The sequence below is a fragment of the Cucurbita pepo genome, chromosome 10 (assembly GCF_057944985.1).
Source record: "Cucurbita pepo subsp. pepo isolate OVF chromosome 10, ASM5794498v1, whole genome shotgun sequence".
Lineage (NCBI taxonomy): Eukaryota > Viridiplantae > Streptophyta > Magnoliopsida > Cucurbitales > Cucurbitaceae > Cucurbita > Cucurbita pepo.
Window position 1 is genome coordinate 4319252 of NC_141807.1, and position 14707 is coordinate 4333958.

At 36.1% G+C, this 14707-nt stretch overlaps 2 protein-coding genes across 4 annotated transcripts; both read left to right on the forward strand.

Annotated features, from left to right (window-relative positions):
• The first annotated feature begins 295 nt into the window (after window positions 1-295).
• LOC111804568 (Ribosomal protein L4/L1 family) lies at window positions 296-3530 on the forward strand. Of its 3 annotated transcripts, none has more exons than XM_023689423.2 (9): window positions 296-518; window positions 727-942; window positions 1060-1124; window positions 1264-1360; window positions 1478-1626; window positions 2106-2213; window positions 2297-2416; window positions 2556-2729; window positions 3095-3530. In XM_023689423.2, exons 2-9 carry the CDS (start codon window positions 834-836, stop codon window positions 3194-3196), a joined length of 924 nt encoding a protein of 307 aa, XP_023545191.1. In that variant the 5' UTR covers window positions 296-518; window positions 727-833; the 3' UTR covers window positions 3197-3530. The 3 variants fall into 3 exon arrangements, with proteins under 3 accessions (XP_023545191.1, XP_023545190.1, XP_023545192.1); XM_023689422.2 differs by having other exon boundaries at window positions 767-942; XM_023689424.2 differs by having other exon boundaries at window positions 775-942.
• A 706-nt stretch (window positions 3531-4236) lies between these two features.
• On the forward strand, window positions 4237-14533 carry EMB2369 (tRNA synthetase class I (I, L, M and V) family protein). The gene is made up of 20 exons (XM_023688506.2): window positions 4237-4733; window positions 4880-5024; window positions 5125-5181; window positions 5714-5833; window positions 5917-6021; window positions 6200-6423; window positions 6530-6596; window positions 6693-6847; window positions 7596-7857; window positions 7942-8136; window positions 8926-9005; window positions 9272-9334; window positions 9458-9539; window positions 10548-10625; window positions 10705-10806; window positions 10989-11161; window positions 11291-11468; window positions 11745-11822; window positions 12868-12999; window positions 13881-14533. The coding sequence occupies exons 1-20, from the start codon at window positions 4333-4335 to the stop codon at window positions 14118-14120; spliced, it is 2937 nt and encodes a 978-aa protein (XP_023544274.2). The 5' UTR covers window positions 4237-4332; the 3' UTR covers window positions 14121-14533.
• Window positions 14534-14707: the final 174 nt, after the last annotated feature.

Below are 14707 nucleotides of genomic sequence, written 5' to 3' on the forward strand. Positions count from 1 at the left end.
TAATTAATTAAAAGTATAATTATAACTTTTCAACTAAAAAAAACATTAGTTAAAAAGATTAATAATCAAATAAAGTGACCGAAAGATTGAAAAAATGTGAACGTACAATTGGTCTATCAATAAATGACTACAATTGTTTTTTTTTTTTTAATAATAAAAAAGAAGTAAAAAAAGGTTACCTTGGTACAACGAAGAAGAGCCCAAACTTGAAGTTTGGATTCGTGGAGAATGGATGCGGCCCAAAGTTTCGGCCCGTTAATGCCGCCTTCGGTTTCCGCTTTTGTTTGTGTTCCTCGTCTCCCTCGCAAAGATTTGCGCTTCCATTGCACCCAGCACCGCCGCTCCTGCCCGACACCGTATCAGCCCGCCTGCTGCACTCTCAGTGCTGCAGCCGAATCGTCTGAAGGAATCTCTGCCGCCCTCATACGCTCTCTCGCCTCCGAGAAATCAGAGTTATCTCTGTTTTTTTCTCTATCAGAAACACAGTGGTTCGTTTCAGCCCCTAACCGGCGCCGTTGGTGAGATTTCGCCTCCCTCGGTCGTTTTTCAGAAATTCAATACGTTTTGTTTTGTTGATTTCTTCTTCAACCGATTTTCAACTAGTCTAAATGAGAACGTTTTGTTTTACTGATCTCTTTAGTTTTTGCGCATCCAAATACTTCATGGCTTCCATTCAGGGTTTTGTGATCTTTATGTTAGTTACTTACGATACGACTTTTTTTGTAGACTTAGATTGAGGCATATTGCTAAGATTTCAATCTTGTAGATGTCTAGGTAGCTGTCTGATTATTACAATACCACTACGCCGACTCTTTTAGTGGTCCGCCGTTAATATGGCAATCTCAGTGTCGAGAAGGCTGTTGCGCTCTTTGGGTTCCCTATCAACATTTGGGCAATGTAATTCTTCGTGTACCATGAGTCAGTCGTTTTATAATTCCCGTGGTAATGCATTCTCATTTCCTCCTTATTTCAAAATTTTTACTTGCCTGCATTTTTTTTTTCTACGCTTTAATGTTTTTTTTTGTCTAATTCAATGATTGTTAACATGTGTTTGAGTAGAAATTTATGGTCACGTTAAAGGGAGGAGTAGCTCTATGTTTGCCGGCTGTTCTACCCTGTTGAAGGTACTATCTTTTACTCAAGGACATGATATTGAAGTTTGTAGAATGTGGATTGAAATCACATCTTAATGTCTTATGCACACCTTTTTTTTCATTACATGTCCCTAAATTTGTTTTTGTCTAACCATTGTATATGAAACAGGCTGGAACCTTTCTTGTCTCCAAAGGGCTTTCCACCTCTATTTTGACTCCCGAATCAAGCAACGCTAAACCGGTTGTATCAGAAGAGCGCAAGATAGGTAGCAATATTTTTCCTCATTTTTTACTCTTCATAAGATTGTAGATGTACTTTATTATGGCGAAAGAATTGGTATATCAATCTCTTTTGTGGTTAATATGTTATGTTGAATCATTAGGGCTTCTTCAGGACCTGATGATTCCTGTGACAAACTTTCAAAATGAAGACAAGGGGTTCATGGTCTTGGCTGGAGATGTTTTTGACGTCCCTATCAGGAAGGACATCATTCATCGGGTTGTTAGATGGCAGCTTGCAAAGAGACAGCAGGTATTGGTTGTTTCCTCTTCATGCAATAGAGCTTGAGACTAGTTGATTGATTGAATGCAAACAGTGTCTATTAGGGGATTTATTTTTCCTTGTACATGTGTATTTGTGCTTTTTAATTCATTTGATAAATATAAACATTTCCATAATTATTTATACCAGAGTGTAATATTATGAGGATTAGCGACATAGTGACTTTTGATATTGCATTTTAATTTGTATTTAAATTACAATGGAGACAGCCATTGGCAACTTCATTAAATACAGGTCCTGCATTGGAAGAAGCGGTATTTTGAAACATGAAAAAATTGTTTGCCTAATTAGTTTGCCTAATTATATTGGTATTCTTAACGTGTAGAAGGTAGTTAATCTATTATATTAAGTGTCAATATACGTTTAGAAGGTAGTTAATCTGCAAAATGCAAGTTGTGTGTAAGTTTATAGAAGTGATTTTAGTAGCTAAGCATCTCGAGTGATGACAGGGAACACATTCAACAAAAACAATTAGTGAGGTTAGTGGCACCGGGAGAAAGCCATGGCGACAAAAAGGTACTGGTAGAGCAAGGCATGGAACACTGCGTGGTCCCCAGGTAGCTATGATTTTACTATGAATTATGATGTTCACAGTGCAAAAGATTACAGTAGTTGCTAATGAACTGGATGATGATTATAGTTCAGAGGTGGTGCAGTTATGCATGGTCCTAAACCGCGAAGTCATGCTTTCAAGCTTAATAAGAAAGTTCGTCGTTTGGGTTTGAAGATAGCTCTTACAGCTCGTGCTGCAGAAGGAAAGGCAGGCCTTTCTCTCTTGCTATCATTTTAGCACATGGATTATTTTCTACCATGCTTTGGCTCACATGCATGTTCTAACACACGATATTTTCTTTCCATATGTTTATGAAACCTCACTTCGGAAATTTTGTGACTCGCAGCTTCTGATATTTGATAATCTGGACGTCGCTACACATAAGACAAAGTATATGGTGAACTATGTCAATGAAATGGAGAATACTAAAAAAGTTCTTCTCGTTGATGGTGGCCCCATCGATGAGAAACTGAAGTTGGCCACACAAAACCTTCATTACGTCAATGTTTTGCCTTCTATAGTGAGTCTTCTTGATGGCTTCCCTTTTTTTGTTAGCTTCATAATAAATGAATTTGCGTTTTAGTTGCTTATAAAAGCCCCTGGTCCTAGAACATAACTATACCTTTTATTAGTCAGCTTTGAAAAATCTCCGTGCCACTTCTCTCTTATCAAATCAAAATTTGAGAGATCCTTAAAATTCTAAAACGCCTCAATACATTTCCATATGATTTTTTGAACTTTTACTTGGTGTTAAAATTTATCAAGCAGAAACCGTTTTGTTTTTGTACTATATTACTAATTTTCATGAATGTCCAGATGATCTTCTTGTTTTTGTACTATATTACTGTTTTGATTCCCGACTTATTTCCTAATTTTATTCTGTAGGGTTTGAATGTGTACAGCATTCTTCTACATGATACTCTTGTCATGTCTCGTGATGCTGTAGAAAGAATTGTTACCCGGATGCACACTCCAATCAACCGCTGAAGCGGCAGTGCATTTGACCTGAATTATATGCTCAGCTCAGATCAGCAATAACCTTTATTGATATTTCCCCCCTTTGCACGAAGGGGTGAAAACCTGTATGGTGTTTCCGTTGAGTTTGAAACTTCTCTTCTGCTGATTAGCACTTGAAGGCATCGGATAGTTAGTTTTGAAGCTGTAGTTTGTGGTGCTCCAAAATAACAAAAAAAGCCATTCTTACTGGCAGATTTTTCTGGGACTAAGGTTATCACATCTTGCAGATCTTTTTTTCCTCTTTAGAAAATCATGTTACTGATTTCTTTTATATAACAGTTATTCTGAGACTAAGGTTATCGCATGTCGGTGTCGGTGTCGGTGTCGATGGACTTGTCTCCATCACCTATTCCCTTGTTAGTCTCGTGTTGGATTCACTAACCATCTTAAAACAATGAAATCTTAGTAGGTAGCAGCAAGCAACTGACCATGATGCTGTTAGGAAAATGGCTTAGAAATAGACAAGTTTTCTTACTTGAACTTTGAATCAAATGACTTGCCTACCACTTACGACTGTTTTTCACAGTGGGATGCAGCTCATTAGAACAAGATCTTCATTCCCATGCTGATAAGCTTAAGCCAAAGGAAATCAGGAAAAGCATCTGAATCAAGATCATGCATTTCTGCATCAAATTGGCTAGGAATTTGTCCCCGTTTCAGTTGTCACTAATTTAGTTTTAAATTTGTACGTATCGGATGTTTTTTCATGTTCTTAAATTTGACAACATTTTCAATAAAAAAAATTTAAACTTATTTTAAAACGAAAAAAAAAAAAAAAAAACGGTCACCAATTTATTTAAACATATTTTATTATTTTATATTTATATATATTTCATAAAATTGATGCCTCAAATATTTGTGTGGAAACATGTTGGCCCAACCCAAAGCAGTAAAAATATCAGGCCATTACTGAAATTAGCCCAGTAAGGACCAATCAGGCCCAATTGATTCGGCCCAAAATCGAAATCCAGCGAACTGAAGTTATTGAACGACAATTTAACCGCGAAATGTACCAAATCCTATCATCTCTATCTTCCTGCCCGCTCAATCTTCTGCCGTTGTTCTCTGCGGTATCCATTTTCTTCTTCTGCTTCTCCACATGCGAAATGAACGTGCAGGCATTGTATTCTTCTGTACATGGCCAATTCGAAGCTTCTTCCGTTAGTCCATTTCGATTGCTTTCTTTTTCAACCCCATCAGTCAGGTTGTCCAGGAAATTGTCCACTGCAGCTTTTAGAAGAAAGTCTTCTCTTGGTCGTTGTTTATATGGTAGCAGCTTGAGCTGTGGCATTCGTGTTACACATGGTAGAATCAGAAGTTCCTTGACGGGTGAAGTTAACGAGGTTGAGGAGCAGAAGCAGCAAGAGGTGAGGAGGGCTTACCCCTTCCATGAAATAGAGACCAAATGGCAGCGTTATTGGGAGGAAAATCGAACTTTCCGAACTCCTGATGAAATTGATACTTCTAAGCCTAAGTTCTACGTGCTTGATATGTTCCCTTATCCCAGGTTTCTTTTTGCTCTCTGTTGGATTCTGAGTTAGTGGCTACTTTATTTTCTCACCGTAGATTGATCCAATACGCACAGGTTTTCAGTAAATTCATGTTGCTTAAGAATCGAGAATTGATGTCTACTTTATTCTGTTTTGCTTGTAGTGGTTCAGGGTTACATGTTGGTCATCCTTTAGGTTATACTGCTACAGATATTCTTGCTAGATTCAAACGCATGCAAGGCTACAATGTTTTGCACCCAATGGGCTGGGATGCATTTGGATTGCCTGCGGAACAATATGCTATTGAGGTTTGGTCTCCCACCTTCCACTTAGCTTACAGCATACGACGCATTAACTGCTATTATTGTCAGTCTTAATATCAACATGTACTATCTTTTTGCCCCGCAGACAGGAACTCACCCCAAAATCACTACTTTGAGGAATATTAATCGGTTTCGCTCTCAGGTCCTGATGTGTTTTTATTCCTTCTCGTCTCTTTTACCATTTTTCTTTCTTTCTATAGCGTGATTTCAGCTATATTTGTTTAATTCGGATTACTAAGAATACTGCCCTTTCTTTTTCTTCTTTCCTCTTTTTTTTTTTTCTTCCTCTTTTGGTTTTGACTTTTATGATCTGAACTACAAGCTGAAGCACATTAGAATGGCTCTATCAACAGCATATTTAGAATGGGTCGTGCAAGTTTCTAGTTGTAAATTTAAATAGGAGGAATAGTTTGTTTCTTTTGGTTCATTTCGTACTGTCTAGGCTTGTCGTTATGGGATTTTCTATGATTTTAGCGGTCTTTTAATTCTGAAGAATAGCGAATGAGTTCAGACATTTAGTTGTCTAAAGTATGGTGACCCTGACAGAAATCAGGAATTGGTAATTCATCCTTTGTTAGTGTTTGCGACTGCTTACAGTTTGATATTATGACTGATCGCGTAATTATGTAAATTTCATGTAACATATGTGCTTTTGACTTTACCTGATATTACAGCTTAAATCATTGGGTTTTTCATATGACTGGGATCGTGAAATTTCCACAATTGAACCAGATTATTATAAATGGACTCAGTGGATTTTTCTTCAACTTTTGAAGAGAGGATTAGCATACCAGGTCAGGAGTATATCTGTCTTCTTGGTTTCCCAGCCTCATTCCAACTAACACAAAGATCTTATTGTCAATTCCAATATATTCAGGCTGAAGTACCAGTTAATTGGTGCCCTGCTCTTGGCACGGTCTTGGCTAATGAAGAGGTAGTTGATGGTGTCAGTGAACGTGGGGGTCATCCAGTTATAAGGAAGGTTAGTTGTTTTTTTATTTTGGGTTTAGTTTTGATAAACACGTAAGTATATTGTTATTTTATAGTTCGTGTAATGTTGTTTAAACTAACCCATTTTCAAAGTCATTAAACTCTTTGTTCAGTTCAAAACTCTTGGATGGTTTTATAATTTTACTGTGTCATTATTTGTTGCCAAGCAGCCAATGCGGCAATGGATGCTCAAGATTACTGCATATGCTGATCGTCTTCTTGATGATCTAGATGATCTTGACTGGCCTGAAAGTATAAAAGATATGCAAAGAAACTGGATTGGGAGATCAGAAGGGGCAGAGATTGACTTTTGTGTTCTCGACAGTAATGGAAAAGATAGTGATCTCAAAATTACAGTTTATACTACCAGACCAGATACCCTCTTTGGAGCAACGTACTGATTGCATACTTAACTCTATCCAAGTTCAATGAATTTCAATGACAAAATGTTCTTGTACTTCCAGCAAAATTTAATGATGCCTTTTTTTTTTCTTACGTAGGTATTTGGTTGTTGCTCCGGAGTACTCCTTCCTGACATCCATAACATCTCCTAAAGAAAGCAAAAAGGTAAACTTCTTTGTTCACTTGCCAACTTTCTCTCATTTTCTCACTGTATTAAAAAAAGAAGAATAAATAAGCAAGAAGGCTTAGATTTGAACTCAGGTGGAGGAATACAAAGAACTTGCTTCAAGGAAGAGTGACCTTGAGAGGACTGAGCTTCAGAAGGAAAAAACTGGGGTTTTCTCTGGTTGCTATGCTAGAAATCCAGTTAATGGGGAAGCTATCCCAATATGGGTTGCAGATTATGTCTTGGGGAGGTCAGTATGGGTTTATGCCTCATACCTGTTGTTCTTTACCGTTGTTTATCATTTGCTCAGCATGAATATTGAACTTTAATGTTCAGAAATTTATGATAAAATGAGAGCATGCATCATTATGTGGCTGTCTAGTAGACTGCTTCATTAAAATTTGGTTGATCTTAATTTTTTGCTAGGCCTGTAATAGTTCATACTTACATAAGAGGAAGCTATGTGGTTGCTAGTAGGATGCTTCATCAAAACTTGTGTAGACTAGCTTCAGTGTAGTTTTGTGGGACATTTAGATTGAGAGGAACAATAGAACTTTTTAAGAGGTGGAGAGATGGGGTGAGGAAGTTTGGGAGGTGGCTAGGTTTAACGCCTCCTTGCATCTGTCACTAGGCCTTTTTGTAATTATAAGCTTGGTCTTTTTTTTTTTTGGATTGAAGTCATTTTCTATAGCTAAGGTCAAACTCCTTTTGCTGCGTTGGGCTTTTCTTTTTTTAATAAATAAATTTTGGTGTCCTTATATACTATCTTTCATTTTGAGAGTTCGTATATTTCAAAAGGGAGGCGTGGAGAGGTGAGAGGTAGTTAGGGAGGTAGAGAGGAACTCTTGGAGAGTGGTCTTTCAAATGGCCATCTAGGCCTCCTTTGAGTGGTTGCTTGTGCCAATATAGCTTTCGTAAACTACTGTTCTATAATTCTACTTAGTTCAGAACCATTTATTTCTCTATCATCAGATCATTCTTAATCTGGTATTTTACAGTTATGGAACTGGGGCAATTATGGCTGTACCTGCTCATGATACACGTGATCATGAATTTTCCACAAAATACGATATTCCTATAGTGGTGGTTGTTGTGCCAGAGGATGGAAGCTGTGATTCAAATAAGGCATTTTCAGGAGAAGGTATTATTGCCAATTCATCGAGTCCAACATCAGGGCTTGACATCAATGGGCTCTCAAGTAAGGAAGCAGCTTCCAAAGTCATTGAGTGGGCTGAGAAAACGGGGAATGGGAAGAAAAAGGTCTTTTCCTAAATATTGTGTAGGTCATGGTTTGCCCTGAAGGTGCCACCATTACTTATCAGTGCCTTCTTCAACTTACAACAGGTGAACTACAAACTGAGGGATTGGCTTTTTGCTAGACAACGTTATTGGGGGGAACCCATTCCTGTACTTTTTCTGGATGATACTGGTGAGAGTATTCCCCTTTCTGAAACCGAATTGCCCCTTACATTGCCTGAATTAGATGATTTTACACCCACGGGGACAGGGGAACCTCCACTCGCAAAAGCTGACTCTTGGGTATTCTTTATATCCTTCTGATTAATTTATTGTCTTTTTAATGTTGCATTGTTTTATTTTCTGTTGTATGGATTCGTAGGCTTTCAGGATTTGCATAATAAACTGTGCTAGTTTTGAAGCGAGAAGCAACTTATTTAGGATTTTTCACCACTCATATGTGCACACACAAAAATTTCAAACACAATTTTTTTGAGTTCAGTGACATGTGGGTGGTGGGGACCTGAACTTGTGATCTCTTTTTGAAGCATATGCCTTAACTAATTAAATTATACTTTAGGTTTTTTCAAGTGCACAAATATTACATGAATGCAGGATTTGTTTATTTTACCCTTTTTGGAGAAAATATTTTGAAAAGATTATGACTATTTTCTAAAATTATTATCATCCACATTACTATTACTTTTAATTTCAGTTCATAGAATTGCATATTCTTGAGTCTGCTTCACTGCTTGGAAGCTTGGTATACAGCCCACATCCTTGTTAGTGTATTGGATTGGACTGTTTACTTCAAAGTCATTGCTCTACTCACATTTTTAGGCAGTGTAGCATATAATGGTCAAATTATATTTGTGAACACGTTTTTGGAACAAGGTCTGTATATAGTCCATGGGCTACTTATTGAGTCAACTATAGGGGAGACATCCACCTACCTAGGATGTAATATCATATGCGTTTCCTTGACAACCAATTGTAGTAGAGGCAGATGGTTGTCCGGGAAATTTCGTACATATATGTACTCTATTTTTGCTCTTCTATAAAGTTGATAATCTTTCAACTATTGACTTTCAGGTTCAAGCCACTGATTCCCTGTCAGGCAAACCTGCCAGACGAGAAACAAGTACTATGCCGCAGTGGGCTGGTTCATGCTGGTATTATTTCTTCTTGACTGAATTTAACCTCACTATTCGTTCTTTTCTTACTGGAAGAAAGAGAACTGCAGATTTTGACTAAGGACGCATGAGAGTGATGTTAATGTAGGGTATAATCAGTGTCGTCATTCGTTCTTTTATTGTTTACAAATCTTTTTTATTTTTAATTATGATTAATTTTATTAAGTTTTGTCTGATTTGTATGCACAAGTTACTTGCAAATCTTTTCTTTGAATCAGAAATTTTCATCCTATTGATTTTTTTAGGTACTACTTAAGATTTATGGATCCGAAGAATTCCAAAGAACTTGTAGGGAAAACGAAGGAAATGTAAGAGCTGCTCTGTATGGATAAGCCTGGAATTTCTGTATACCTTTTTCCTTGACTAATTTTCTAATTGATTTGAGTCCAATTCGTATATTGATAAGTGCTTTATAATTTGTGCATATGCAGGTATTGGAGCCCCGTTGATGTCTACGTTGGTGGGGCTGAGCATGCTGTGCTCCATTTACTTTATTCTAGGTTCTGGCACAAGGTTGGAGAGTTGATTCCTGGCTCCATTTGATAATAATTTTGCTTTTAGTTTTCTATTTTTGAAAACAAGTGTTTATGATGATTTGTTTTCTATATAATGTAGGTAACTTGGAAATATTGGTAAATTTGAGGATTTTTTTTTTTTTTTTTTTTTTTGAAGACTATGATGCCATTTAAGGTTTTATTTATTTAAAATTGTTTTATTGATTTTTTTTTTTTTAAAAAAAGTTTTTGTCTATTGTACTTTAATTTAAAATGGTTGCTGTTTTCTCTTCTTTTTTTCTCCTTTTATATTTAATCTTTCTGTGATTTCAAACTGCAACACTTCTATATCGAATTTTGCTTGAAAAAATGACTTATGAGAATATATGAATAGTTAAATCAGAAAATAGAAAATAAAACGCATGATGATTAAAAAATACTGTACAGTTATCTGCTATATTTTGTTCTAGTTACTCTCAAGAAATTAGGATGTTGAATGAGCTTTCTGCTTCAAGCGTTATTACTGAAATATGGAAAATATTTTTTCACTATGTTTATGAAACAAAGTTAATTTTAATTCTTTAAATTTAGGTTAGGGTTTTTAAAAGTAAATTACAAAATAAATAAATTATTGGTAAATAATCCTATTTCTTATTAAATAAGAAAAACAAAATGTAACTATAACCTTTAATTTTTGGTTTTAGACTTTCAGAAAAAAATTGGTTGCCCTTAATAGTCCATGCTTCGTGAAAATGCTCAAGGCATTCTGTACTATCTTCTTTTGATAAAATGTATTTATAGTATGACTAATGCTTTAGACTGCCCCTTGTGATGTTTTATGAAGCATTGCAAAACCACGAGAGGGTGGTGGAAGGATAAATATCACCTGAAACTGGCAATGGCCTGATTATGAAATAACTGTTTGTTTTGACAAGATGATTGCCGAATCTTGACCTATTTCCGTTCTGGATGTTCTTTCCTATATTTTCTGCTACACCATTCATCTGGTTGAGCCTCTCTGATTCAGGTTCTCTATGATCTCGGCGTTGTATCCACCAAGGAACCGTTCAAATGTGTCATAAACCAAGGAATCATACTTGGGGAGGTAAGTATTGTTTCTCCAAACAAGATTATTTTCCTTTTTCACAGGTTTTTAATTTAGTACTTTTTTTTCTAAACTGCAGGTTCAGTATACTGCTTTAAAAGATACAGATGGTAATCTAGTGTCTGCAGATTCCGTTGATGTCTTGAGTGAATATAATCAAGAAAGAATCCCTGAGGAAAAGGTTTATGATCGCTATGCCTGGTGTATCTCTTTCATCGATTTTTATGCCCGATTTAAATTGCAGATTATGATCAATAAATGTCTCTCCTGGTTTAAAGTAGCTAATCATATCCATTACTAGAAATCGAGTATTGTTGTTGGTTTGAATTCCAGTTTTTCTCAACTGAATTTCTTATTATGCAGGTCATGAAATCTGGAGATTATTTTGTATTGAAAGACAGTCCTGATATCCGCTTGATTGCTCGCGCTCACAAAATGAGCAAGAGTAGAGGAAATGTTGTTAATCCTGATGATGTTGTTTTTGAGTATGGTGCGGATTCTCTTCGCTTGTATGAAATGTTTATGGGTCCTCTTAGGTAGTTCTGATTTATAACTTTTAAAATTCAAATATCTAGCATTTCAATCTATGTGACTGATCTTTTCTTGATCAGTCGGAGAAGGGCTTATATTACTTTTCGTAATTTCTCGTCTCATTTTTCTTCCAGAGACTCAAAACAATGGAATACCAGCGGCATTGAAGGTGTCCATAGGTTCTTGGGAAGAACTTGGAGACTAATTGTTGGACCACCTTCAGCTGATGGTACATTTAATGATGGAACTGTGGTAACTGATGAGGAACCCACTCTTGAACAACTTCGTTCACTCCATAAGTGCATTATGAAGGTCATATATTATTTAAGCTTTGTTTTGCTCTCTTTCCGCTACGTGTTATTCAAAATGTTGCTTAGCTTACCTGCCATCTGAAAAATGGAAAGAAATATCAACAAAACTATAATATCATGATCATTAAAGTTCACCTTCGGATTGCTGGGTAGATAGATTCTGATTCCACATAAGTATCCCATTTGATGGGTTATATTAGATAGTATAAATGTCATACTGAAGTTGTGTTTTGCAGATACAGTATCTCCCTTCACTAAATGATGATTCAATTTCCAGGTAACTGAAGAAGTTGAAGGGACACGATTCAACACAGGAATCTCAGCTATGATGGAGTTTGTTAACGTGGCATATAAGGTTGGAAAATGTGCATTATCTTTCGTCACATTATCTTTTTTGCTTAATCAATTGGTCCTTGTCTGACTTTCATGCTGTTTAGGTTGAAGGGCATGGCGTTGTATTTGTTTCATACTAATGAAACTTAAAATCGGCCAATCGATACTATTAGGCTCTGATTTGCATCTATACATATTCATACATACATATATACATATACATATACATATACATATACATATACATGCGTACATATATATAAGTAATGAAACTTAAAGCCAGCCAGTCAATACTATTAAGCTTTTCTTGCAGGCTATATACATTTTGGAGGATCCTTCCCTCCAATAGATATGATCTTTATTTTTCCATTTATTTCTTAATCTTGAATGTCACTTTATTATCTAATACAAAACTTAAGTAATCCTTGAAAAGCCATTTTGATCCTAGGATGTTCACAGGGCAGGGGCGGAGATGGCTTCCCTGTCTCCATTCCCCATTTACTATTGTTAGGGGAAAAAATCAATAAATTACATGTTTTTTTTTGTGGAAAATCTCTATTTAAATAGTTAATTTCTAATGATGAAGTCTCATTTAAAGAGAAAAATCTTGAACATTTTAATAAAAAACAAATAATATTTAGTAAGCATTATCCATATTTAAAAATGTTCAACTATGATTCTTAAAAGTTTAAATTTAGATATTAAGTCTCAAAAAGTTCAAATGTATATATTAAAATAATAATAATAATCGGGGTGGGGAACCGGGAATTGGTTCTCCGCCCTTGTTTAGTCAATGGAGAAAACTTTCTCCTCGCTCTCTCTCGTGCCTCAGTGGGGATGGGGTGGGGAAAATGAACTCCCTAGTTGATCCTATTTAAATCTCTAATTAGAGAATGAGATACCTAGAGATTAAAATCTTGATATCTTGCTAATGGTTTAGCATATGTTCTTAGTCAATTTACATTATTTATTTGCCACGTCACTTCTTCCGAAAAGCACGATGCCATTTACTAGCTAATTAAATTCATGTTGGTCTTTTCTGTCTTTTCTCATTTTCCTATTTTCAGTGGGATAGATACCCAAGGTATATCGTTGAAGCATTCACTTTGTTGCTATCACCGTATGCACCTCACTTGGCTGAGGAACTATGGTCTCGGTTAGGACATTCAGAATCGTTGGCTTACGAGCCCTTCCCCAAGGTTTGGACTTCTTATCTTTCTTCCCTCCTTTAAATACTTGCATATTTTGTCTATATGGTTGTGGCTTTATGATTATCTGGTACCTTATTGCATTTAGAAGGTATGCACTGGGTGTATTAGCCACTTGAGTCCTTGTGACGAATAATATCGACCTATAATGTAAATCCCTGTCTTGGTGAATCTTTGGATTAAACTTCACATTATGTTTTTTTTTAGTGGTTTTGGGTTAAATGACGATTCACAAGTAGGATCTATATACTTTCAGTTTGGTCTTGTTGGTATGTTAAATTGTTTCTGCTGGAAGAAATAATGTTCAAAATGGTAGAAGGGAAACAACTCCCGTGTTTTGTCATCAAGACAAATAGCTTCCATGTCTCTGTCAGCTTGTGGATGACTGTCAATGAATCCTCAACATGGTATTGGATGATATTCTCACTAGGAAAAATGAAATACCTCACCACCATTTACAATCTAGAAATCTAGACTCTACCTATTTCCTGAAGAATCGCCTTTCAATTTGAGAGCAAATTAAGATATCGGGATTTCATAGGTTCGTTTTGCTTTCACTTCAAAATAAAGCAAAATTAGAATAGAATTATAATTCACCTACAGATAGGAGAGCAATAATGCTTCATAATTACGTCAGGAAATGATACAAACAGTAGATGGAACGTGTCATATGTGATTGCATTTAAGGCTGACGACTTGAGAGAGCTTAGAACACCATATTGTATTTAAGAAATATGTTGATCGGAGGGTGATGAAGTGGTGGGGTATTTAGAACACCATATTGGAGCTTCACTGAACAATCAGATTCAGAAATATCAGTCTTCGTGGCAAAGTATACTTGCTGAATCTCGTAACTTTTTTCTCCATTACAGGCCAACCCTATTTACCTGAAGGACTCCACTATTGTCCTACCAGTTCAGATCAATGGTAAAACTAGGGGTACCATCCAGGTTGAGGAAACATGTACGGAGGAGGATGCTTTCCAGATAGCAGAGCAGGATGAAAAACTCTCCAAATATTTAACAGGGCAGTCAATCAAGAAACGAATCTTCGTTCCTGGCAAGATCTTGAATGTAATATTGGATCGTCAAAGCTCCAAAGTGTCCCGCTGATAATTTTAAACTTGTTTCAGTGACAGAAATCTTTTCCAAAAGATACAAAGCGACGGACGAATACAACAGATTTTCAATGTAATGTTGTGCATTAATCAGAATGATTCGGCTTAGTGGATGGAAAAAGAAAAGTTGCAGCCATCAGAAGTCTTGATCATCAAAACAGTAAATCTGCAGCTATTCAAGACATTGTGGCAACGGCATTTGAGGTTCTGTATCGACATTCTCACTGTTCCATCAGTTTTTTTCAGTTTGTTATGAAGAAATTTGTTGATACAGCGATCAGTAGACTGTCATTCATTGAAATAAGGATGGCATACCCATGTAGTAGGGTAATTATACCCTATATGGGGATGCCATTTAACGAAAATACCATTCTTTTTTTGTTGTGTATATGAAAAATTCATCGTGAATCGAGGATTATTGAGAGTAGTCCCACGTTGACTAATTAAGAGGAAGATCATGAGTTTACAAAGTATATTATTTTTATTAATATGAGACCTTTTAGAGAAACCAAAAGTAATAGTTACGAGAACTTATGTCCAAAGTAGACAATATCATATCATTATAGCGAGTCTATCTTGAAT

Coding starts and splice junctions, on each gene's coding strand:
- LOC111804568 (XM_023689423.2), top strand. CDS start 834: ATGGCAATCTCAGTGTCGAGAAGGCTGTTGCGCTCTTTGGGTTCCCTA. Junction 1,125..1,263: donor GCTGTTCTACCCTGTTGAAG/GTACTATCTTTT, acceptor TATATGAAACAG/GCTGGAACCTTTCTTGTCTC. Junction 2,214..2,296: donor GAACACTGCGTGGTCCCCAG/GTAGCTATGATT, acceptor TGATGATTATAG/TTCAGAGGTGGTGCAGTTAT.
- EMB2369 (XM_023688506.2), top strand. CDS start 4,333: ATGAACGTGCAGGCATTGTATTCTTCTGTACATGGCCAATTCGAAGCT. Junction 4,734..4,879: donor GATATGTTCCCTTATCCCAG/GTTTCTTTTTGC, acceptor TTTTGCTTGTAG/TGGTTCAGGGTTACATGTTG. Junction 9,540..10,547: donor ATTCTAGGTTCTGGCACAAG/GTTGGAGAGTTG, acceptor TCTCTGATTCAG/GTTCTCTATGATCTCGGCGT.